This window comes from Emys orbicularis, chromosome 24, assembly GCF_028017835.1.
Source record: "Emys orbicularis isolate rEmyOrb1 chromosome 24, rEmyOrb1.hap1, whole genome shotgun sequence".
Taxonomy (NCBI): domain Eukaryota; kingdom Metazoa; phylum Chordata; order Testudines; family Emydidae; genus Emys; species Emys orbicularis.
In genome coordinates this window covers 10,150,915-10,177,320 of record NC_088706.1, presented here as the reverse complement: position 1 = coordinate 10,177,320, position 26,406 = coordinate 10,150,915, and the positions used below count along the sequence as shown (strand labels likewise).

The window sequence follows — 26,406 nt, the reverse complement described above, 5'->3', positions numbered from 1 at the left end:
GGCCTGCAAATCCTTCCCCTTGAATCCCTCCGCCATGCATCATCTGGCCTTGGCTGCCACTCTGCATGAAGCCTCCACGCCTACAAAGAGATTCACACACTAAGTTTTCTTCAAAGTGTTTAAGTTTTCACTGCAACCTCGATTATCAAATTGATACAATTGGTGCCATTTGCATTTCTTGTATGATTTTCGTTCATACCAGATAAAAATCATGGGAATATTTATTACTCACTGACATTGTATCAATGACAAATCACAAACGTTCTTGAATTATTTTACTTTGCATAACTCCAAATAACTTTTGTTCTCTCACAAAAGATTCTGCTGAATAATTTAAACATGCAAAGGAATGACTGTTACAAAGGGAAGGGAACGGGAATAAAAGGTACAAACCCCAATTATCCTTGATAGGGTTTGCTTACCCTGACAGGCCTCCCCGATGCACTGCATGGCCTGGCCTGCCTCTACCACCACCTAGAATTAAAAAGAATGTTCAAGCATTCCCTTTATTATTCCCCCTATTCCAGTTTTGCTTTCTTTATGCTAATAATGCTCTATGTTTACCAGTAGAAGTCAAGCAGCAATTAGCAATAAAGCAGTAAGTGTACCTTGCCATCTCTCATGATCCCGTCCCATCATTCCTCCATCTGCACTGCCCTGCCATGAACGATCTTTATGTCCCTCAAACTTTCGACCATGATCTCCCCAATCACGTCCATCTCTGGAAGGAAAGAAAGGAAGAAAAATCTTTAGGTATGTTTCTTACCAGTTTCATAGCATGCAGTGAAGCCAAACGTAACATCTCATTCATAAACATATTCGTATCATTTACCAAGATACAAGCTTACCAATCCTGAATCTACAATGTTCAGCTGTTTAACCATACCTCAGTAATAAAGTTGCTGAACAATCCACCTAATGTAACAAATGAGGAAATAGGATTTCCTTAATCCTATTTATGCAACAGGGTATATTTGATGCACAATGACTTCTTCTCCAAGTATCCAGGCTGGCCATTCTGACCAACCCACTAATCAAAATTCAATCTGAGAACAATGTATGTTGTCATGTTCTGCAGAGTGGCTTATTCAGAGGAAATAGTATCTAATTTTAAAGTTAACAAAATGTTCAGCTTTGGAAGCGTTTTTACTGGGTTGTTTTCCTGAAGGGAGTTAAATGCTCTTCCAGGCTGGTCCCTGCCACTTCAACTGAAAATCAGAGGTAAAACCACACGGTGGAACTGACAAATGTGAATAGACACAGAAGTAACAAACAGTAAATCTTAATATTGCGATAAAAGGAAGATTAATGGAGTAATTTCACTGAATACCTGTGAGTGCTTCAGTTATACAGATGGAAAATCTTAATTCATGCTGAGACTGGCATGATGGTTAAACAAGAACTGTCTGGGATTCCAGGTTTGTCCCATATTGGGTTTTCCATTAAGATTCTGGCTTCTCTTCCATTTAACAGTCTCAAATTCAGTCCACTAGCTAAAAGTTACTCACTCTTCAAAGAATTTCAGGAGCACCAGGGTCATAATCAAATTTGACCCTTAGAAGAGGAAGCCTTACAAGAGAACATAGGCAAAGCACAGCAACTCCTTACTACAGAGCTCCATGATGCCCAGGGGCGCTACATGTGTAAATCCATTGCACAGCCAGGAGAGAACAGACCCTCAGTGAAACTATTTGGAGAGAGGATTTACTCTGGTAAAACCGGTTCCCTACTATCACCCTTCAAAAAGTTCATTTGAAGTTTCAAAGAAGCGTGACCATTGCAAGTGCTGGTGAAAGACTGCCCTCATTTTCACATACTAACCGAGACTGTGCAGGAATCCCTCTCCCTTCACTCATTCTTCTGTCAGACCCATAGCCACCCCAACTGTCCCGTGAGTCTCGTGAATGACGATCTGGTCCTCCATGGCGCTCATCTGCATAATGCTGAAAGATGAAGGGTACACGTTGGAATGCTGTAACCTGATCCTCAATTTGGTAAGAGCTGGTCAATAGAATTTACCCAATTCAATAACCTATCCATCAGTACAGAGCACGTTAGGATCGCAAGATTTCAGAAAGCCCATCTAGGAATGTCACCACTAGAGCAAAAATTTTCCTCTAAACAACTTCAAAACTTTTTTGCTAATTTCATTTTGGTCTAGTTTAATCTGAAAGTTACTGTGTGGAATTAAATTCTTCCAATGACTTCCTTACTCACTTTTACCTCTATGTTGTGCCTTTGCATTTTCTATGCACCCTTTTGGTACACTTTACCATACTGAGACACTCACTAGTTGTGTTTATAGTGCCAGAGGAATTACCTCTGATGTATTTGTGTACCAGTAAATAGAACAAGCGATCAGATTACTCAAGTGTTTTCATTTTTACCTATTTAAAAAAGAAATTAAATTTTATAATGCATACGTTTTCCTTTCCTTATCTGCATCTCTTACACTAGTTCACTATAAATTAATCTGACATTCAGTATAGGAAATCAGTTTATAAAAATTAAGCTACTCTAGGCCAATATACCCAATACAACTCACCTGCCCATCGCGATCTCCCATCACTGTTCTTGATCCTTCTCTCCTGAAAAGGAGCAATTGGAATCAGAATCTTGCAATAACATTATTGAACTGTAACGTATACAAAGTATTTAGGGCTGTATTTTCACAGCTGCTGAGCACAGGTTTCTGCTGGAATTGTAGATTCTCAATCTTTACAAAGTATCAAATTTCACCTGCACATATGGAAACTGTGAAACATTCTGGTCAGTTTAAAAACCTAGTCAGTCTCAACAGAAGGTGGTAAATAGAATATTCATTGTAGAGAGACATTTATCTTGTCTACATGTTAGTGTGAGCTTTTAAAACATTTGGCAACTTTCTGACTTGCAACACTGGGAATATATAAATATGAAAGAAACCAATTAGTCATGGGAAAAAAGTGCTGGGTGCTCACAATGCTGTGTCAGGGACTTTATGAGTCCTATTGCAGTAAATTTTGCTTGTAATGCTATTTCCCACATTTTGAACAAATTTGTTGGAGGCTTTTAGTTGATGACACAGTACATTCAAACACCTTGTTTTGTAAGGTTTCTTCTGGTTACACAGGTTTCACAAGTAAACCCCATAGACACTTACAAACTTCAGCATGGAACAAGAATAGACAAGCTCTGAGGTCCTTTTTTAAAAAAAACCAACAGTATTTATCAAACAAATAGAGAAAAATGCCATACTAAATATACTATTGCCTTTACCTGATTTCAGGCAATGCAGGAAAACAAAACACTAACCTGTCCATAGAATGGTCTTGGTATCGGCCACGATCCCTGTGGTCATAATCATGGAATCGATCTTGGCGGCTAAAATCAGAATGGTATCTGTCATCCATCGCCATTCGCTTTGCCTCTGGCCAGTAGGAGTCATCTCGCCTATAATAAAGTAGAGATTTAATACAATATTGTAGTCCAGATAGAATCATCTTTCTGTTTCGTTCTCTTCATCTCTAGTCTCATTTAATTACTACCTTTTTTTAAAGATAAGCATAATTGTTTACAGGATATTTTCTTACAGAAGAGGAGAGGTGACAGTTATGAGAAAGGAATACAGCAGAGCTGAGGCAGTACAAGTTATGAGTTACAGTATGTGTACACAGAATTACAAAAATTATATGAATTACACTGTTAATCAGTTCCGTCCATGTTTCTTTGAATCTAAATTAAGGAAATACATTATTCCATTTCTATTCTGTGATATATCTGAACAGTTAATAATTAGATTTGATTATTAAAATCTGATCTGCCAAAACAGTATCTGAGTTTCAGAAAAAAGACTGCTTTGAGTTAACCTATATCAATCTTTACCTTATTGTACATGTGCTGAAACAAGAGAAGAAATATTTTCTTCTATCTGCATTTGTTTTAAGATTTTCTACAGTAATTTGTCCATCTGTCACAAGGCCTGTCTATATGAACTATTAGTGCAGGGCACGCTGGGATGTAAATCTACCTTGTACTGGCCTGCCATGCACTAACTGTGTAGACTCTGATGCTGTGCACTAAAAGTTCCCTACTGTGCTTTGATCTACCTGTCTTCAGTACACCCGGAAACTTTTAGTGGGCAGCAGCAAGGTCCACAGAGACAGTTGGTGCACGGCAAGCTAGCATAAGGTAGCTTTACATCCCAGCGTGCCACACACAACCCCTCAGTCAACTTTTCCCTGAGGGCCTCTTAAAACAGACTGCTTGAACTCCAGTCAAAATTAGATTCCTATCAGCAACAGAGGGATAAAGATAGATCGAAGTAGGTTTTTTGAAATTACATGGATCTTCTAATCCATGTAGGGATTTAGGGGAATTTACTATATTTTGAGTTTTCTCAATTCAGAGTGAACTGTTATAGGTAACTCTATGAAGAGTTTAATGTGTTTAAGAATGGTTACTGACTGAACTGTTTAATAGTGACAAGCACATTTTTGCATGTAATCTAGTGGAGCATTTGACAGAAAAGCCCATCAATGACTGTCCGCCTACGTAGTTCTCTCCGTGGTTTGGGACTTCCAGAGAGAATCTAAGGACTGCTAGCTTTTCTACTTGCATCAACAAACGGGAAATCATTAACTCACTGTATTTGGAGTTTTTACCTCCCATCTATGTCATATGGTCTTCTCAGTGCCGATCGCCGTTCCTGTTCATAGCGAAGTTGCTCATGCTGACGACGCAGCTCCTCTCTCTCTCGCTGTATGCGATCCTGTTCTCGTCTCCTTTCATGTTCTATGTGCATTCGCTCTCGCTCCAGGCGCTCTCTTTCCATCCGCTCTCGCTCCAGGCGCTCTCGTTCAATCTGTAGGCGCTCTCGAGCGATCTCAAGCCTGTCTCTTTCTTCTCGTTCGCGTATGGTTTGCAAATGCTGCTGTCTCTCCCGACGCTCACGGGTGCTATATAAACAGCAAGGTAAAAGGTGTAAAGATTTAACCCTTCAATGCTGAAAATGAATTACAAAGCAAAAATAGGAACTGCAATAATCCTAGATTTGTGTTGGGGGTTCCCTCTAACAGGCTACGGGGTATTCAGCACTGAGGATGGCTGCTCACCTGTAACTGGAGTTCAATTATATCACCGCCACAGTAGCATGCACATCCTCACAGATCTGAACATTAGGTGCGAGGTCAAGGGACCATGATCCTAAATGCCCTAAGTTCATTCCTATTACTCAAAATATCATCCAAGGACTGTGAAGAAGCAGGAAAGGAGGGTGGGTTAGTGTGAATCTGCAAAGGCTAAGAACTGAGTAACCTCTCTTCCCATCAAGAACTACCTTGGAATATCCACTGTTAAGAGGGCTGAAAACTGAATACAGAGTCTAATCTATTTAGATCTATGAACAGATACAGATTCTCTGGATTTATCCAAAAAAAAAAAAAAAAATTACTAAAAACCATGTTGAAGTCTTATGAAAGGGGTTGGGTTTTTTTTTTTTACCCTACCCAGATTTAGCTTTCCCTAGATAAGCTGTGAAATTTTGCAAAGGATGGGAAATGGATGCACTGATTAAGACGGAGTAAAGATCAGGGAATTTAGAATGTGGACACAGTACTACCGTTATCCTTTTATAGAACACTATGAAATGAGTATCAGAAATAAATAAGCATCTGCACTAGGTCCCTCTCTGAGCTGAAAGGACACAGAGAATGCAGCTTTGAGGGACGGTTGGTAAACCATCATTTATATTTCTATACATAGAATCATAGGACTGGAAGGGACCTCAAGAGGTCATCTAGTCCAGTCCCCCGCACTCACGGCAGGACTAGGTATTATCTAGACCATTCCTGACAGGTGTTTGTCCAACCTGCTCTTAAATATCTCTAATGATGGAGATTCCACAACCTCCCTAGGCAATTTATTTCAGTGCTTAACCACCCTGACAGTTAGGAAGTTTTTCCTAATGTCCAACCTAAACCTCCCTTGCTGCAATTTAAGCCCAACTTTGCATACATGCGTAACCAGCTTTTTTAAAATTTCGAATTACTTGTAAACTTTGAATGGTCTGACAAGGTTAGTTACCTAAAAGGGAGCTAAGATTCACGCTGCTAGATGGAATGAGTCTGGATGAAAATCTGCCCCTGATTTTGAGACAGAATCTTCCTCTTAGGCACTTGCCTGAAAGCACTGAATTGGGTGGGATGGAATTGTTTTGGGGGATTTTCCTCTCTCTTGCCTGATCATTTGTGTGCCTGGAGCCAAGCAGCAGAGAATACTTAACATTAATTAAACCTATGTACAAAATGGAAAAGGCAGAGGATGACAATTTGAGCTAGGTTTTCACATATAGCTCAAATTGTCACCTCTGACTTTTCCATTTTGTACATTTTTTCTGTTTTCACATATGTTCAGATCCAAAGAGGGTACATGAATAACCTCAACAATCAGTGCTTAGCAGTCTCTTCTTGGGCTTGTGGCCTACTGATGTGTGACCTGACAGTGGGCATCTACATGGGCAATGCTTAACTGAATAAAAAAACTATAGTTCATATACCAACGATAAAAGGACTATGTGCCCTTTAAATAGCTTTAGTGAGAAGTCAGTCACCAAAGTTCTAAAAAGAAAAAAAAAATTCCAAACAACTTTGCCATTGAACTTACCGGCGTTGTTCTGCCTCTCTAATTTTTCGCTGTGCTTTGATTTTGTCGAATGGCACAATACCTTGTCTCTCTTTGCTCTCTGATTTGCGGTCCTGGCTCTTAAGGCTCTATAGTAAATATAAAAGTTGATAAAGGCTTACTGGAGTGCATTTCTAAGAACACAATTATGATAACAGATCAAACAATATTCAAAATCCCTTCCTTTCACAAATGGTATGTGAGAGCTTAGTCTCTGCATGAATTTTTTTAATGTATTTATTCCTTTTATAAGTGCAGACAAAACTCACAAAAGAAACATGTCTTAGCTTGAGTGCAATGCTGGAGTTTTGTGATGTCAGCCATTTAAAAGCTATTTTACTAATGGGAATTTTGAACCCCAAAAAATTAAACTTACTCTCTCTTTTGATGTAGTTGAAGTTTTCACGCTAATAACAGGTTCTCCTTTGGATTTGTCCATTACTACTATCCTCTCTGCTCCCTTACTTCCTACACAAACCACAACAAAAGGAGATTACATAATATAATGGGAGCTTTGACTTTCAATGGCATAAGTCCTCAAAACGTGAACATTTTTAACATTAACCGCCTTTTCAAAATGCTGTTTCACAGAAGTGACTTCTGCAATTTGTACCCATAACATAAAGCAACATTTTTAGTTTATCTTTGCTACTTTACAAACTGAGTTACACCAGGGGCAGATCCCTTGTAAGACTTTTAGATGCTACTTGATATTAAAGAGATATCAAAGTGATCAGGTACATAGTGAATACATTTTTATACAACTGTTTCAATTTCTAAAACCAACAGATACTAAATATGAAATGCACTCGTCAGCATAACCTGAATCATTCAATAATGATTGTTATAACAAAGAAACAGAATCCATAAACAAGACACAAGTTTTATAATTTTGGCAGTTTCCATCAGATACTAGTTATGGGTAAGTTTTACTTACTGTTTAGTTTACTACTAAGGCCTGGTCTACACTAACCCCCAAATTCGAACTAAGGTACGCAACTTCAGCTACGTGAATAACGTAGCTGAAGTCGACATACCTTAGTTCGAACTTTCCGCGGTTCAGACGCGGTCCACACGCGGCAGGCAGGCTCCCCGTCGACTCCGCGGTACTCCTCTCGCCGAGCTGGAGTACCGCAGTCGACGGCGAGCGCTTCCGGGATCGATTTATCGCGTCCAGACCAGACGCGATAAATCGAACCCGGAACTTCGATTGCCAGCTGTCGAACTACCGCGGTAGTGTAGACCTGGCCTAAGTTATATTTGATTAAATTACCCACCCTGTGTGTTCACAAATATATCAGGCATGGAGACATAAGAGAAGTTGAAATAGAAAAACAAAATCCTATGTTTTCTCATTCTACCCAGCATTTACTACATAACTAGGGCGACGTAAAAGTCCTGTGTGACATTTTTTGACTACACATCCTATTTCTAATTGCATTCACTTGAAGTATCCTAACATATATAGCAAATAGTGCTTGTTTCTAAGCTTCCACCCTAAAAATGGACCTGATAGACATCAAGGCTAATAATAACATAGGTAGCTGTGTAACTGTGACTATTTCACATATGTGCATGTAATACTCCATTTTTCAAATGATCAGTTCCACAAAGTCTTGACAGAACACCAGCAGCATTTCATCACCCAAAATTATGCACAATAACTCTGTTTAATATGATGACTAAAACTTAGTCAGCTACAGCAATTTTTAAAAAAGTACTATCCTACCTTCCATCTTACAATCCCAAAAGATTTTACAAAACAATTAAATCATTTGGTTTGGGAAGACACAATTGTAAGCATCCACACGAATCATGCCTAATACTCTAACAAAACAGCAGTTAAATTACCTGATTTTGTAGTCTTCAGTTGATCTGATGACCCAGACTTCAGCTCATCTTTATCCTTCTCTTCTTTTTCATCTTTTACTTCTGCTTTCTTAGCATCATCTTGTTGGTCAGTCTTCTCATCCTTTTTAACACTGCCAGACCTATAGAAAATAAACTGATTTAAAACTGAAGGAAAAAACTCAACACCACATTGACAAAGAATGATATGAATGTGCAGAAAGTCTGAGATAAAAGCAGCTTGATATAAATGTCCTTTTGCATATAAGGCATTGGCTTAAGTCTCTGGAAGAGATGCACATTATGTTCAATGGCACTGATACTGAAGATGCTAATTCCTCTGTTGGCATGAAGTGAAAAAGATCAGAACCTACTGTACAGCTTCAAAGAAGTTTTGGCCTAGCATAAGATCAGGATAACTGAACTATACACAATAGGAAAACACACACTATGGTGTGCCTAATGCCAGAGAAGATTCCTGAGAGAAAACATGGCAACCAAGGTTAAACTAGTAGGGTTTTTGTAGCATGGCTGCTGAACCCAACAAAACTGACACTATACAGTAGGTGGGCAAAGCCTCTCATAAAATTAAGTTTCCAGAGGTGAGGGCTAAATTAAACAAAGCCAAAAACTAGTTATCAAACAGCATTTGACAAGAGAGTTATGCTTCAAGAAAACATTTAAAGCAGAGGACTTATCTGAACCCTTCTGGCTACTCTACGTATTCCTAAAATGAAAAGCAGTGTGGCACTGACAAGAACAATTGGTGGGAACAGAATCTTGAACATCTGTTCTCCAACTGTTGGTTATCCCAGTAGCACTAGGTAGCCCTGTTCCATGAGAGAATCTCTCATGTGTAAAAAGCTCTAGTACGGGAACAGACTAAAGAACAGATCAGAACTCTGGAGTGGCGCTCTTTATAGGTTTATGATATTGACGTGTAGCAGGCTTTATTGCAGGCTGCCATAAGATCTAGATATACCAAAAAGCCTATGACTGAGAAAACATGGGTCTTATATATGCCTAACCAGGCATGCAATTGAAATATCTGCACTTCACTCACTGTTAATTTTTATAATAGTATATTTGGTAATAAAGATCAGAAAGAACAGTCATTACGATAAAACATCAGAGAGCCAAAAAAAAAAAAAAAAAAAAAAAAAAAACTGAACTGGAAAATGGAACTGAGAAATGCAACTGAGGTAGGGAGTAAGGTTCCAAGTGCATACAAGGGAAGTTAGCATTAAAGGAAAATAACCAATTTCTGAGATTTCTCCACCCCCAACAATAATCAGGATACTTCAAAGTCTACACAGGGGAGTCAGGGTGGAGACCTTTTAATGAAATTCAATCAGGGATTTATGTCTTCAATGTTTTTTTAACTCATTTTTACTGTTTTTTTGGGTTTTTTTTTTTTTTTTTTTTTTGCTATTTAAGCCTTATTAGTTCCTAGATAATCAGATACAGATTTGATTTGTGACTGCATACATGTGACCAGAAATGTGACAACGAAACACAAATATTGCTTCCATTCATATTCCTATTTTTGCATGCATCACTCCAGACCTCTGTGTATTCACCTTGCTCACTTAACACAGCTTTGTTTTTCCAGACAAAGCAGAAAATACCCCAAAACAATCAAACTATTTTTCAGATATAGAATCTATAAAATGATACCTCTCACTGACAACTGTCTCCTTCTTCACTTCACTCTCTTTTTTCTCTGTAGGTTTTTTCCCAGCAGGTTCATTTTTTGCCTGAAATTATATTTGACAAACACCAGTTGAAACATTTCAGTAATTTAGGAATTCTTAGACGGGGTTATTCTATCTTTTGTTGAGAATTATCACTTACTTTTTCTACAGAAATTATTTTTCCATGTAACTCTGTTTTGTGAAGGTGTGTAATACATTTTGTTGCCTCCTCAGCTGTAGACATTGTAACAAACCCATAGCAGCGAGAACCAGGACTGCGAGCATTGGTCACCACTTTTGCACCAACCACCTTAAGGAGGACAATTATAGTGTCACTCTAATAGAAGTACACAACACACACATACACAGCCCATTTATAACCTTAAAATATTAGCTTCTTTCTCCCCCACCTCTTTTACCTACTCTAATGCAGCCTATCATACCTGGAACATCTGTTTTTAAGTGACAAACAACTATGAAAACAATATCTTTTGGAACCAAGCATTGTAAGTGCAATGTTGCAAAAGTTCAACTGGTGAAAAGCAGACAATGTGAAATCTATTTATAAGAAATCCTCTAAAATCAATTAGCTCTTCTGTGCATCACCACCATCATTTTGATGAATGGCAACAAGAAGAACAACGGTCAAGGGCAAGTGTAATTTCCACCCGTGTTGATACTAGTTCAACAATCTCCTAGGATGAGTCACAATGTCAATATCAAAAATGTGACTTTTCAGTCATTGGCACAAAATATTACCTAATTTTAATTTTTTTCAAATACAATTCAGTTTGAGAGACGGGAAGCACTCACCAAAAATACGATTTTAAAAAGCCTACTTATATGCAATTTTCAAGTACGCTACAGAAGACCGGGAAGAAAATGTTGAAACAGCACGTATAGATAAGTATTTCCATAAAAGCTCTTTTTATGCAGATAAAGTCTATACAGCACATTTTATACTGGGGGAATAAATCAGAAATTCACATAGGCTTCCCTTTTTAAAGTGCAGCTGAAGGTGGAATATGCTTTTAACAAACACGTAATTTACCGTAGATGTACTTTTGCCTCTTGTAAGTTTAACTTTCTCCATAATTAACATTCCAAAGAAGAACGTGGATTCTTTTGTTTGAATTACAGTCACTGCTGTCAGATTATTCAGGCAAATACAAAGACAGCTGTCACCGGTAGTTTGGATTCACATTTGTGTCATTTCTCTAGAATCATCTCCTCCCAGATCATCAGATGAAATTTTGGATTAAACTAAGCAAAATGAGTACACCTCATTTTAATAATGTAGTTTGACATAGTTAATTTTCTTGGCATGAAATGCAATAACCACATGCAATTCAAACAAATCCCCGGATGTGCTGAACTTAATTCATTTGATTTAATACAAGATCACAATATATTAAGTTTTGCTTTTTCTCAAGTTAAATTTGCGGAAAGCCATTGCCACCGCTTGCAGTGGGGACAGTATTTAAGCATTATCATCTGACAATGTCGTTTTAAAGTACGCTACTGAACCTCTGAGAAAATACTTAAATATTCCCTCATGTATGAGGGAAGTTACTAATTTTGGCATCCATCATCTATTAAATCAGCCCTTCCAATTTTCCTCTTAACAGGGGTTATGGGATTTAATTCAGCACACCATTAACAGCAGCATACAAAACCTTTTTTCAGGTGTTAAAGCCATTAGCCTAAATTGATTCAAACTAGGATCTGGAGAGGAAAGGATATTTTTTGTATTGGGTGAGGGACAAAATACAAAAGCTTAAATGGCTTAGATTAGTACATCTTATTTGCTGTTGTGTGCACCAAGAATATTTTTGACAATTTACACTTCCAATTACCTGTACTTCATCTGTGGTACAGGTATTCCATTAAAATACTTTAAATAGCAAACACCAAGAGAAGAAATATTGTTAGCTAGTTTGGGGTAAAAGGATCAAAAACCTTACCTTTCCGTATTTGCTAAAAAGATTCTTCAAGTCTGTAGCTCTAGTAGTGGAGGCAAGTCCACTCACCCAAAAGTTTCTACCAGAACTGCTACTAGCGCGACCTAATTCAAAAAGAAAACTCATTATTTCACCATAATTAAAAAAAGCAATTCCAGTTCACATTCTTTAGTCACAGGTCAACTGAAATATACTGTAAAATTTACCTTCACTGACTGACACTCTTGAAAATGATTAGTACCTTTAAGATCGAAGTATATAGTACATTACTTTACAAACACTCACACTCCACTAAATAGAATGGTTACTCACCTTAGATAACTGTGGTTCTTAAGAGATGTTTTGTCCATGTGGATCCCACTTATGGCACAAATATTCCTCATGCGTGAGAGATTGGAATTTTTGACCATTCAATCTAGACTCCTAAGTGCCTAAATCCCTTTAGAAAATGAGATTTAGGCTCATCAGTTAGTTAGGTGTTGTGGCGCTGAGTGCAGCAAAACCTAAATACCTTTAAAAATATGGGCCTACGTGTCTTAGGAACCTAAGTGACTTGAAAAAAATGGATTTTAGGTATTTCTAAGGTAAAATTTTCAATCACCTAATCCAGGGTATAAATGGCTGTTAAAGGTATGGGTTGAGCTCCAAGTGGCAGCCTTGCAGATTTGATATAGGAAAACTTCTTAGGGCATCCTGAAAAGGGTGTCTCGCTTTAGTTGTGTGGGCCTTGAGGCCCAACGGAGGGGGCCTATCTACTCATGGGTAACAAATTGCAATGCACTGAGTGACCCACTTGGATCCATCCACATAAGCATAGCCCTGAAAAACAGGTTCTACTAGCTGTTGAAATGCTTTACTGGCTTCCACTTGAGCTGTATTCTGCACACAGATCTTCCAGCTGGCAACTCTGCCTTGCAAAACCCCTATACAGGTGTGGGTCTACTCTGCTCTGATTACCTGATGTGCTGTCAATGCATTAAATTGGGCTTGGGAGAGTTTTCAGCCACCTATGAAATGTCCTTGCTGTCCATAATTGAAACATGTCTTTTTATCAATCCTAGTACCACTCGCTTACCAATTTCCTTAGGCTTCTGAGTGGTCAAATGTCCTCCTTAACTGGGTGGAGCAGATCTTGATCTAGCTATCTGCAATTGAACCAACAGTTGCTCAGTTTGGAGATATTTCTCCTTCAGTCTCTTAGAACTGCTCTAATATTCCTTTCAGTTCCTTCACCAAATGCAGGCTAGCTTTAAAAATTTTATTAAGATGTTAAAAAAAAAAAGTGAACAGAGTTTGAGGATAGAAGTTTCTGGTTATCAGGGAATAACGTACAGATTATCGAGGATGCAAAGTCTGGTTTAAGATCAGGTGGCATAAGGAATACATAATCTGCAGTATCCCTGATTGGGGGTAAAAGGTTGATGGGTCAAAGTACAGGCATTGAGATATGAGGGTATGAAGTTCATATACTAAAGCCCTTCTCTTCTCTTGACAAAGTTCTCTTTTCCAAATCAGGTTCTCACTTCCAACAAGAGTTGTGCACTGGAAATGTTTCTCTGTCGACCATCTGGACTAAAACCCTTGTGATCCTCAGTGTGGTTAGCAATGATTTGTGCCAACAACCTGGTCTTGTATACAAGTGTCTAATTCTGCATATTTCTCTCCAGCTCAAGAATTTTTTGGACTAATGCATGTAATCTGCTCAGGTACACAGGCTGTTCTCCAGTATGTTGATCAGTTTCAGAAACTGAGGCTTAAGCTCTGACGCTCTCGCTCTACTCTTCCATATGCCTTTTCAAGACTCTTAAAAACAGTCTCCAGCACTTGCCTGGATACCAGCTACTAAAGCTATCCTCACTGCTGGGATCAATGCATTCTCAGTGATATTCCCTCTCTTTATCTTGATTTCAACACCCTCCATAAATTCTCTGGTTTGAGCTTGCCAGGTAGGATAATCAACCCCTCCACTGAGTCTGGGTGACCTGTCCGAAAAACATTTCAATTTAAACTTTACATCTGTCATTCTGTCTCTCACTGGCAGATTTCAAAACCTGCTCTTAAGACAAAGATTTACAGCAGGAACAGATGCTTCCACTGAATGACTACCTGTTAACCCTCTAGTTTGTCAGCCACATGTGTAAATAGTCTGTCTGTCAGTATCAGATCCTCCATCAGAATGTTCAGGATCCCCATGATCATTGTGCTGGGAATCTGTGAGCAGTTCTAGTGGATATAAGTAGCACAACCCTATGGTGAATAGATATCACAACCCATTTCTTCACTAATCTGTGTATTTCACACAGTCTCTCCCCCTCTGTGTATTATGGAGGCAAGATCTGGACATTCACAAAGCATATAAAACTGTTCTCCTTCAAAGCTCTGTATATCAATTACCTGACCATATGCCCACCTATCAGCCCGCCTTATTGCTTCTGTACTATCAGTATGAGACACATCACTGATGAGAATGGGTGTGTAGGAATTCAGCCCAAATGTCTGCAAGTATCCATAGTGCTAGACAACAGAATCAATACAGTACATGCACACACATATACTACCACTCTAATCTCTTTGACTGAATGATACTGATTGTCTCAGAAAGAGAAATCAGTTAAAACCGTGCAAGTCTCAAGTCCAATTTTTGGCACCATTTGTGTAACAGGAAGGGGGGCAGATGAAGAAATATTACATATAACTATTACACTCCCCCTTTTTCTTGCACCTCAGCTTAACATTTTTCTGAAGCACAAGCCAGAGTTCTCTCTTTATGCATTATGCAGTTAAACCTCATGGCTATTGTATGTAAAACCCTGAACAGCTGTTAACTGTTCCCAGTCAGCTTCAAAGAGAGTACTATACAATTTCTTAGTACACAAAGATTTAAGACACAAAAATATCGTAAACAGTATTTGGAATACTTATGAATATTTTTAAATAAAACCTTTTAGAATGTAATAGAAACATCGGTAGATTTACAAACTGTCCCATTTTGTTGCTGTTATATATATTTAAATGTAAGGTTTCAACATAACATTTGCACTTCTATACTTTAGCACGCACATATAAACAAAACCCCACTGATCCTATTTCAGGGGATTTTTCAGTCTTTATAGTGTGGCCCTAATATGTATAGCATCACCTGGATTCTTCAGAGCTTGAGAAGAATGGAAAAGAATAGCGATATTGCCAAACACACCAGAGCCTTGTCAGCAAACAAAAATCTGGGAATCCTTACAGCTAGAAGGATTCCAGCCCCTGGATTAATAGTTCCTGGTCTCAGTTGTTGGTGAAATAGAAATCTGAAGCCTATAACCAAAGTGGTAGAGGTACTGGGATCAACATTTAAAATATCTATCTCCTGCATTTCTCTGAAGCGCTCACTCTATAGGGTACTATCTTTCCCCCCACAAACCCAGCTAAGTCAGGTAAGAATTTACAAACCTTTACCTCACTGAGCTCTGCTCTGTTCTCTCTCAGACAACCCCCCCTTTTAACCTCCACCTCCTCCCTCACCTAAACTGCGACTGGCACAGCTCTCAACTAGTGAATGTGTGGGACCTGAACAACTGCTCGCCCTAAATGAACGCTACTCCCGCAGCTTCAGAAGCAGCTACTGAGCATGTCTATTAATGCCACATGTGCTTCTGGATGTCCTGGGTCCTTCCACCAGCCCTTGGGTCTCAAAGTTTCGAAGGAAAGAATCCTGGAAGGATCCTGGGCTGGTATTTGAGGAAAAAGAAAGCATTTGATGTTCTTGTGGGCAAACAGGTATACCGTGGAAGGGCTCTATTTGCAGAATAGAGGCTTTAGGATGGAGTCCGTCAGCAACTACTAGTGGTTGGCTGAATACTGAATGTTGAGGCAATTATGCCAAATTGTTTGTTCCTGATAGTTATCCTGTAACGATGGCACTAATTCCATAGCTTGATTGTCTCCTGACAAAGAGAGGATGAGTTGGCACCCTCCTGCCTACTGATATAAAATATTACTTTACCGAGGTGTTGCTGTACTGTGGTTCTTTTCAGGAGCATCAGAAAAGCTCTTTAAATTAGTCAAAACGTCTCGAGTTTCAGCACATTGATATGGAGTAAGGATTCTTCCCAGGACAACACGCCTTACATTTGTAGGTAGTTTAAATGGACCAGAAACCTGCTATGGAGACACTTGTAATCTTTATCGCTGTGGGAGGAGAGGTGCAGGAATGGTATCTCTTCTTTGCAGCCTAACTAGGGATAGATCCACCAGTCCAAGGAAACTACTATACGAGTTGGAAACACGAGGCAAATATTTGTATTTGGTGGGTTGGTAAATAAGACTTCAGCCAGCCTCGAAGGTGAAGACTTGCAAGAAGTGTCACATGAGTGCACAAGGCCATGTAACTTAACAGTTTAAGAGATTCTTGCTGTTGTTGAAGGGTTTCCCTGAGGATGAAGATCAGGGACATGACAGCCTCAAATCTGTCTTGAGGAAGGTATTCCTTTGCTGTATTGGAATCTAGAAAAGCCCCTATAAAATACTATGGACTGGGTTGGCCAACCTCAATTTGGAGGATCCAGAAAGGCCGAACAAAGGGTTTGCTGACCCTGTCTCAATACTAGTAAGGAGACTTAGCACAGAGTCCCTACTTACAAAGGCATAAGAACGGCCATACTAGGTCAGATCAAAGGTCCATCTAGCCCAGTATCCTGTTTTCCGACAACGGCCAATGCCAGGTCCTCCAGAGGGAATGAACAGAACAGGTAATCCCGTCGCCCATTCCCAGCTTCTGGCAAACAGAGGTTAGGGACATCATCCCTACCCATCCTGGCTAATAGCAATTGATGGACATATCTATCCTCCGTGAACTTATCTAGTTTTTTTTTTAACCCTGTCATAGACTTGGTCTTCACACATCCTCTGGCAAGGAGTTCCACAGGTCGACTGTGCGTTGTGTGAAAAAATACTTCCTCGTTTGTTTTAAACCTGCTGCCTATTCATTTCATTTGGTGACCCCTGGTTCTTGTGTTATGAGAAGGAGTAAATAGCACTTCCTTATTTACTTTCTCCACACCAGTCATTATTTTATAGACTTCTATCACATCCCCCCTCTTAGTCGTCTCGTTTCCAAGCTGCAAAGTCCCAGTCTTATTAATCTCTCCTCACAGGGAAGCCGTTTCATACCCTAATAATTTTTGTTGCCCATTTCTGAACCTTTTCCAATTCCAATACATCTTTTTTGAGATGGGGCGACCACATCTGCACGCAGTATTCAAGATGTGGGCGTACCATGGACTTATATGGAGGCAAGATGGTATTTTCGGTCTTATTACCTATCCCTTTCCTAATGACTCCCAACAGTCTGTTTGCTTTTTTGACTGCTGCTGCACATTGAGTGGATGTTTTCAGACAACTATCCACAATGACTCCAAGATCTCTTTCCTGAGTGGTAACAGCTAATTTAGACCCCATCATTTTATATGTATAGTTGGGATTACGTTTTTCCAATATGCATTACTTTGCATTTCTTAACATTGAATTTCATCTGCCATTTTGTTGCTCAGTCATCCAGTTTTGTGAGATCTTTTTGTAGCTCTTTGCAGTCTGCTTGGGACTTAACTATCTTGAGTAGTTTTGTATCATCTGCAAATTTTGCCACCTCACTGTTTACCCCCTTTTCCAGATCATTTATGAATATGTTGAATAGGATTGGTCCCAGTACAGAGCCCTGGGGGACACCACTATTTACCTCTCTCCAGTCTGAAAACTGACCATTTATTCCTATCCTTTGTTTCCTATCTTTTAACCAGTTACCAATCCATGAGAGGATCTTCCCCTCTTATCCCATGACAGCTCACTTTACTTTTTTGGTGAGGGACCTAAGGCACTGAAGAGGTGGAATCTCTGGGAGTCAAAGTCTCTTTTTGGAATCAGAGGAACGTCTTTCCAAACCCAATGCTCCCTATATGAATTGTTCAAGAAGGTAGAAATAGCTACAGAGTGATGAGTTCTGGTGGAAAAAGATCAGCATATGGTCCAGAATGTGGCCTTCAGAAAAACAGATAATACATTAACAGTGTCTATCTGTTAATGGAATAAGTCCATTTGACTCGATGTCAGCGTTTAGGCTCAGCCACTAGGTGAAGAGGTGCCAAGTAGGAGTCAGAAGGAGGAAGAAAATTTAAAGAAAATGAATAAGAGACTGCCAAAAGGGCAGAAAAGTGTCCGTAAATACTTACAGCAATTACTAATATTTACAAAACTGATTTGATGAAAAGGTGCCAGCAGGCAGACACTGCCAAGTTCTGTTTTATTGCTGGAGTGGTCAGAGCTAACAGAGAGGCAGTTGGATCCGCACTGCCTACATACCCTTGAATGGGGAGGTGAGACAGAGGTATAAGGACATGCACAGGCAATGAGGCCCAGCTGACACTCCTGGGTGAAAGATCATGATCTTACTTGCATATGGTGTGTACATGCCCCATAAGTGGGATCCACAAAGACAGATTCCATGAAGAAAAAAGAATTTGACTGAGGGAGGCAGCCTTTGAAGACTGACATGGAAGTGTACAGCTATTGCAATTTAGATTTATATGCAATTATTAGAATCCTTATTTTAGCAAAACAGAAGATTATATATAAATATATGAAACAAATGTATCAAACTGAGTAGAATTATGAAAAGCTCTTCACCCAATGAGGTGTCCATAAGCACCTTCACTGGTTGAAGGACGTATTTGCCACATATTAAAGGTTTTCTTTGAAATCACTGTTACAATTTGTGGGATATAGTCACCTGGTATCTATAGAAAATGATTAGAACAATAAGCTTTCCATGGTACACACTAAGTATTTTTTTAAACAATGGTTACATAATGCAGATAGAAAGACAAACAAATCTTGCAATCATTTAAATCAATAACAGCACTTCCACTGATTTCAATTATGTACATTTACAATAACCTACTCTGCAAAAAAGGCAAAGAAATTACACAAGTTTTACCAAATGAGTCCTAGGATGAAGATTATTTTCCTTTACAACATACCTTTCTCATCTTTTGACACTGTCTTTGTATCTCTGTCCTCCTCAGGGCTAAAGACAAAAATTAATGTTAATCAATAAGGAAACAAAAAGGAAAATTAACTCTAAATTATGGTATTAAAATACCTACCAGAAACTAGTTGAGAAACAAAAGACACCTTTGCAAACTTGTATTAAGAAATCTGACATGAAATAAGGGAAGTCAGATTCTTAAACTTATGTCTGGCAGAAGATAAAAATAAGAATTTAATAAAACAACCTTTGAAGGTTGAGGAAAGGAAGGAAAATCAAACCATCAGTTAAAAATTGCACAAGAAGAAATAAAAGATTCTTTAGGAATAGACTACAATTTCATCAGTCTTGCTGGCCAATTGAAGGAAACAGCTTACTTGCATCACTTAATGACCAATAAAAAAAGATAGCATCTGGTCTAAAACTGAGAAAAAACAAACCTCTTTTTCTGATCACCGCCCTCATTGGTAGAGGACTCTTTAGTAGCAGATGATTCTTCAGAATTAGCTTTGTCTTCTGTTTTCTTGGCATCTTCTTTACTATCTTTGGTTTCAGGACCTGCATCTTTATCCGCTGTTTCCCCACTAGAGGCTTCCAGACCTTGTGATGGTTTGCTACTCTGATCACTTATGTTTTCTACTACTAAAGATTCAGAGTCCATTTTCTCTTCATCTATTGTCTGTTCACTTGTCTCCCCTTTTGCTACAACTAAATGCTTTGCTTCCTTCCTTGAAAGATCTTGTGCTGACTTGCTGTCCAAATCTAAAGCATCTTCCTCCGACTGACTGGCAGCAAGAGCGTCCTCTTCCTCTGCTAGCTTTTTGCCTGCCACGGCGTTACTTGCTTCTTGTGCATATGGCTGCTCCACTTCGGAAATTTCTTCTTTAAGTGGTTCAGATTTACAAGTTTCCCCCAAAATCTCGAGTATTTTCTCATTTTCTACGGATTTAACAGGAATAGAATGGCACAAGATTTAATCACCAGGGAAATAAAGCAATCACAAATGTGGAACTGGCATGGCTGCCACACTAACACCAAGAGAAGTTCTAAGCTACACAGAGATTGGAAAACCCTAATGTACACAATATTAAAGTTCTAAACTATTTGCAGCCTAACAAATTATATTAAGCCCAAATGTTATAGGGAAGAAAATGCCCCCACAGATTTAATAAAAACCTTCTGGCTGGTCCTTGACATTCTTCATGAAATTGTTCAGTTCTGGTTCTTCTCAATTTAACTTCCACAATCCAAGATGCTTAACTGAATGTATCAATGCACTGAAAGTTCAATTTTCTAATTTCTGTGAAATTCTTTTAGCAGACACTCCAACATGAAAACTGGGACATCTTCTGATGTATATTTTCAGTCCAGAAAGTGAATAGAATCTGTATGGAATTTCCATGAAGAAACTGTCTTCTTTCTTCTGTATCCAGTTACTAATTTTTAAATTTTAGGTCCCTACAATGGCTTTATACTGCCTTTTCTGCTCTACTAGTTAAAAAATTAAGATACTCTGATATCACAAGATCTGTTTAACATGTAGAATCTTTAGCTTTTAAACTGAAATTAACTTTTCTAGATCCATTTACGTAGTTTAGGAGGCTTTTAAATAACCACTTTATGTCAGTGAAAATATTTAAATGACAGACATTAGTTCACAGATCTGGGGATATGATTGGGTTTCCAATCTCTATGATCCTTGCATGATCTGGATTGTCCACCATAGGAATAATGCAAACTATAACATTGCATTTTTTGTTAAAATAACTAGTGTTTTAAAAAGGGTTAGTTGAAAAGATGGGATTACATTGTTCTTTAATAGTACCTGGCTCCAAGGGTGATTCCTCGATTTTCTGCAAGGAAAAAAATAAAACATTTCAAACACTTTTATAAACCTAATAAACTGAGTCTAAATTACAAAGATAGAATTTTAGACTATTTGAAGTTACAGTAATTCAGATACTGTATTTAAAACTGGCTCATCTAGAACCATTTCAAATGACTGTTTATATAAATGTGAATTTGCTTAAACAAAACCACAAAATAAATCAAAACTACCTGAGTTCAGCTACATTTGTTATGTGTCTTTCTAGCTAACTCAGGCTATATCTACACTATGGACCTTACAGTGGCACAGCTGTGCCCTGTAAGGTCTCCTGTGTAGCCGCTCTCCTGCTGGCATAATTAAACCATTCCTAACGAGCAGTGGTAGTCATTTTGGCAGGAGAACATCTCCCGTGGACACAGCGCTGTCCACACTGGCGCTTTTGTCCATGAAACTTTTGTTGGTCAGGGGTGTGTGTGTTTTTTTCACACCCTGACCGACAAAAATTTTACCCACAAAAGTGCTAGTGTAGACAAAGCCTCGGAATACTAAAGGCATTAGAAAGAACATTTATGTCTAACATGCCAAAAATAATAAATATGGAGAAAACATATTGCATATTTGTACTAACCATTGTAATTCACAATGATGAAAAAGGAAATGAAGTGAACTGAACATCAGATTATGTAATGTTAGCATTAATGCGGTATTTTTTTGTTTCCTCTCTAAAAGAAAGGAAATCAAAACATGTATAGCGGGGGTATTTCAGTTATATTGGTGCCTACACAAAAGGAAGTTAAACTTTCCAAACTAAAACCACTTTTATTTACAACTCAAATAGTAGAGGATGATGATTTCTCAAAGCGGGCAGCAAACACTGGCAGATGTGCTCAGTTTATAGATATGAGCAAAGGTAGTGTCCAGACTCCAAAATAAGTAGGCACTGCCCTGCTGAGACCCCACTGTCATTATGACTTTATTAAGCATCACAACATCTATACTAAATCATAATATGAACTACAATTAGAGTAAAAGAGTTGAGTTCAGTTTTATTATGTTGAGAGACTAACTGGCAATTTTCTATGTAGGATTGAAAATAACCCGCAGCAGAGCTAAAATTTCAATTTACCTTCATGATATTTAAATCAGATGAGGCAGCATCTACGTTGTTTCCAATTTCCTCACAGTCTTCCTGAAAGATTGAATGGAAAATATTTCACTCCTTACAAAAGATTAACTACAGCTTTACAGATAAAAACCTACATAAAATATTGGAAGGTAGGAGAAACAACACTACTTTATCTGACTTTCCCAGGGAGATAGCATTGGTATAAATATTTACCAATAGTGAGAGGAACTTTTGCTCCCAAACCTCAAAATACTACCCAAGAACGCTGAAAAATGTCAGGATAATTTTTCTAACAATTTAATGAAATTTTCATCAGCAATAAAACATCAGTTTACAATGGTCTTGTGCACTTAAAAAAAGCTTCTGATCGGAAGAGAAAATGTGTTAATTTGTTTGATAGCTTTACACATTGTTATGTCTCATTGCCTTGCTTCTCCTGTTTCTAAAGGGAAAAAAGTAATCTGAATTAGTTAACACAGGACTCATACTCTGGGTTTTTTGGAAACAAAGCATGTCCTACAAGTAACATTCTTGGACTCTGCTGAGAGATGAACAATAAGACGCATCCCTCAAAGCCCCGCTATATGATTTAGAGCAGTTTTAACTTGTAGAATACCAGAGGTTTTGCCTTCTAGATTAAGGGGCCAGCACTGCAATGGCAGAATTTAAGATGTAATAGTAATGTTAGTCCAAAATTGGCATTCCCAAAATAGAGGAACATAACATTAGGGGAACCCTGAAGTGAGCAAAATATTTAAAATTCTGTGTCAGCCCAGTGAAAATATACTGTACAATAATGCATATTTGGGTCTCTCACAAGGCTCTCAGACATACGAAGGTACAATTTAAAAGAATGAGAACACAGAATTAGGGCAAAATAGAATACGCAAAGACTTAAAACCCAAATATTTTTAACAAGGACATTATTTACATAGAAGGTGTGGAGGAAATGAAAAAAGTTTGACCTCCAAATTATTTCCATTAAGTGGAAAACTAGCATGCAATAAATAAATTTTGATTCCTGACATTTAAGTGAGGCATTATCATCTACAATTTTCAGAAACTGAATATATGAAAAGTCATATCTCCAGTTACCTACCTCATTTTCTGTAAGTTGGTCTGGAAGTTCTTTCATTTCTGCATCAATATTGTCTTTACTATCAGACAGTGAGTCAAGAATATTATCAGCACTGTAATCCTCTCCACAGTCTACAGCACTGCCATTATCTATTTCAGCTTCATCTAACACACTAATATCCATCATGTCAATATCCTGCAAGTTATCCAAACTTGCTTCAATATCCTCCTGTAAAAAGAAAAGAATAGTTCTATATTCATTGTGGCTTGAAAGCAACACTCTTTAATCTTCATCATGGTTTCACATACCTGTTCATCTCTAGAGTTTTCCTCTAGTCCATTGTCTTCAATGCCTTCTTCTGGTTTTCGCCCTGAAAACAGCATTATTCAAAGGATTAAGAGCAATTATGTTCTTCAGAATACACACCCTCTTTGCTAAATTAGCTATTCAACCTTGAGTTTGTTCCAAAAATTAATCATTAAGACCCTGATTCTAGGCTGCAGATAATCTGGACTGTATTTACCACTACAATGTCATTAAATGGCATCAACTTGAACAAGTGTAGTGTGTCTAATGCCTGGTTCTCCAACTCAAACTTAGGTCGACCTAGCTATGTCACTTGGGGCTGTGAAAGATTTCACACCCTGAACTCTGTAGTTAGGTTAACCTAACCCCCAACGTAGACATGGCCAGGTTAACCTAGCAACCATCTCTCGGAGAGGTGGATCGGCATCAACAGAAAAAAACCCTTCCATTGATGTAGGAAGTGTCTACACTATGCACTGCTGCAGCATCATAGCTATGCTGCTGTAGCAGCTGCAGTGTAGTCATACCACAGGTGACTATTTAGATTTCCGTACATCATTCTCTCATCCCTATACCCCTCAATAAAAGGACAGTATAAAGATACATTTTTAAAAAAGAAATTTTAAAAACCAATATAATGAACAGAATCGTAATATTTCACTTTTTCCATTTATGTCCTGCTCATCTCAAAAACAGATTAGTCAATTATCAGTTTATAATTTAGATCCCAATATTGCAAGCCGGTCCACAATATCACTTTGCAGGATCAAGGTCTTTAGGACATGGATCATGTTTAGCTATGTCTGTGACTAGACAAACTTATGATGATATAAATGTTAAATAGTCAATTTCACTTTCTGGTTCTCAAGTACTACCATAATGGATATACGGACAACTGGCCCAATATAAACTCAAGTGACAACTTGAAATCTAGTCAAATTTTAAAAATGAGCTACAAGCAATTTCAGAAAATGCATGCCCCAAGCCAATTTTTGAGGTTTTGCAACCACATAGTTTACTCATAATTAAACTAACTCCTTTCAGAAAAGGAGGGATTTCTTTCTAAAACACAAACTCTGCTAAGGGGGCTTTCAGAGCAGCTGTCTCTCCTATGCCTGGCACAATCCTGTATTCACTGTCATGAGTACTAAAAATACACTTGCAATTTAAGACCATGTCCACTTTATGGTTGAAGGTGTACTAACATAAGGTATATTTGAACCTCATAATACAATTTTAAATTGTCTTCATTGGTCAAGGAAACAGTGCTAAGCTTAAGTAGTTGATAGCATGATTTCAGCTGTACATTAACAGAAACTGGAACAAAAACAGAAAATTACAAGTAATCTTAGAGAAAACTAACAAAAGAAAGAAAAGCAAGACTATGTAGACACAAGTTACTTGTGAACCAGGAGTGTCAACTGTTTTGTACCTTTGCTAGTTCTCTTTGGTGTTCTTTTATTGCTAACTTCTGAAGCCACTGGCATTTCATCAGGGTCTCCCCCTTCTTCCTCAATGGCCTATTGGAAACAGAGAAAGTCATTTTTGGTTTGGTGAGTTTTCAAGAGCCCGTTTCCATTTTCCCAATATCATCTCACATATAGGGGAGTCAGATATTGGCCATCAGTAAACAGCCGGAGCGAGGAGGAGCTATATCAAGATGCACTGCTCACCATTTCCCAGATAAACCAGAATACAATCAGCAGCAGGACATTTATTCTGTAAATGACAGCATCATATCTAAAGGCTCGGCAGAGTACTAGCTAGCGGCCCCCAGAGAAGGGGGTGGGTCCCGAGGGAGGGGGGCCCCAGAGAAGGGGGTGGGTCCCGAGGGAGGGGGACTAGCGGCCCCCAGAGAAGGGGGTGGGTCCCGAGGGAGGGGGGCCCCAGAGAAGGGGGTGGGTCCCGAGGGAGGGGGACTAGCGGCCCCCAGAGAAGGGGGTGGGTCCCGAGGGAGGGGGGCCCCAGAGAAGGGGGTGGGTCGGGGCGCTAGAGGCCCCCCATGAAGGGTATCCGCACCAGGGGCTGTGATGGGGGCAGTGAGTGGTCCTAGGAGCGGAACGAGGGGCCTGGGTGGACGCGCCCCAGAGGCCCAGCTCCGCGGGGAGGAGTTGAGCAGCTCGAACCGGGCCTGGGTTAGCGCCATTTTCCCTCCCGGGGAGAGCGCTCCGCCGGGCCCGGGACGCGCATGCGTCCAACGCGCCTCAGCGCGGGGACAAAGGAGCCAGACGGAGCGTTCCCGTTCGCCCCCTCCCCCACCCCCGCCTCGCCCCGCACCTTCCTGAGCCGCTCCATCAGCACGCTCTTGTTGCCGCCGCTGTCCAGGTTGCGGCGCTTGAGCTCGGCCCGCAGGTCGATCACCCGCAGCTCGCTCAGCCGCCGGGTCTCGGGCTCCGAGCCGGGGGGAGCCGCCCCACCCAAGGGCGCAGACTCCCCCAGCCCGGCCGCTGACTGACTCTCCGCCATGACGCCGCTGCTGCTCCGGCTCTCACGCGCGCGGGACTAGGCAGGATAAAGCAGCAAGAGCCGCGAGTGCCAGCACAAAATGGTGGCGAGGCCGAAACGCAGTGGGGGGAGGGCGGGCGCGGCGCGCAGGCGCAGTAAGGAGGGAGAAAGGGGTATGCGCAGGCGCACCAGTTTCAAGAAAGAAGGGCGGCTCTCCATTGTAGCACAGACACGCCGTAACCGTGCATGCTGACTGCGCATGCGGGTTACTGCGGCCCTGAAGCGGCTCGGGCGCATGCGCTAGGTTCAGAGTCGTTTCAGGCAGTCAAGGCTATGGCGCTTGCGCGCAGCCCTGATGCCCTGTAGTCTCTCCCTAGTGCGCCTGCGCCGCAGCCCCCGTGCGTGTCTCTGTCGGCTTCGTCACCACCAT

General features: G+C 39.7%; 1 protein-coding gene across 1 annotated transcript; it reads right to left on the bottom strand.

Moving 5' to 3' along the window:
• Positions 1–25,997, bottom strand: LOC135894236 (scaffold attachment factor B1-like). The gene is made up of 21 exons (XM_065422300.1): positions 25,809–25,997; positions 24,964–25,051; positions 23,534–23,595; positions 23,247–23,453; positions 22,148–22,210; positions 21,019–21,046; positions 19,634–20,132; positions 19,186–19,232; positions 12,167–12,267; positions 10,363–10,512; positions 10,186–10,265; positions 8,512–8,651; positions 7,037–7,128; positions 6,643–6,749; positions 4,644–4,937; positions 3,295–3,432; positions 2,546–2,588; positions 1,822–1,943; positions 609–721; positions 394–474; positions 1–80 (listed from the first exon to the last, which is right to left on the bottom strand). Exons 1-20 carry the CDS (start codon positions 25,995–25,997, stop codon positions 419–421), a joined length of 2,619 nt encoding a protein of 872 aa, XP_065278372.1. The 3' UTR covers positions 1–80; positions 394–418.
• Positions 25,998–26,406: the final 409 nt, after the last annotated feature.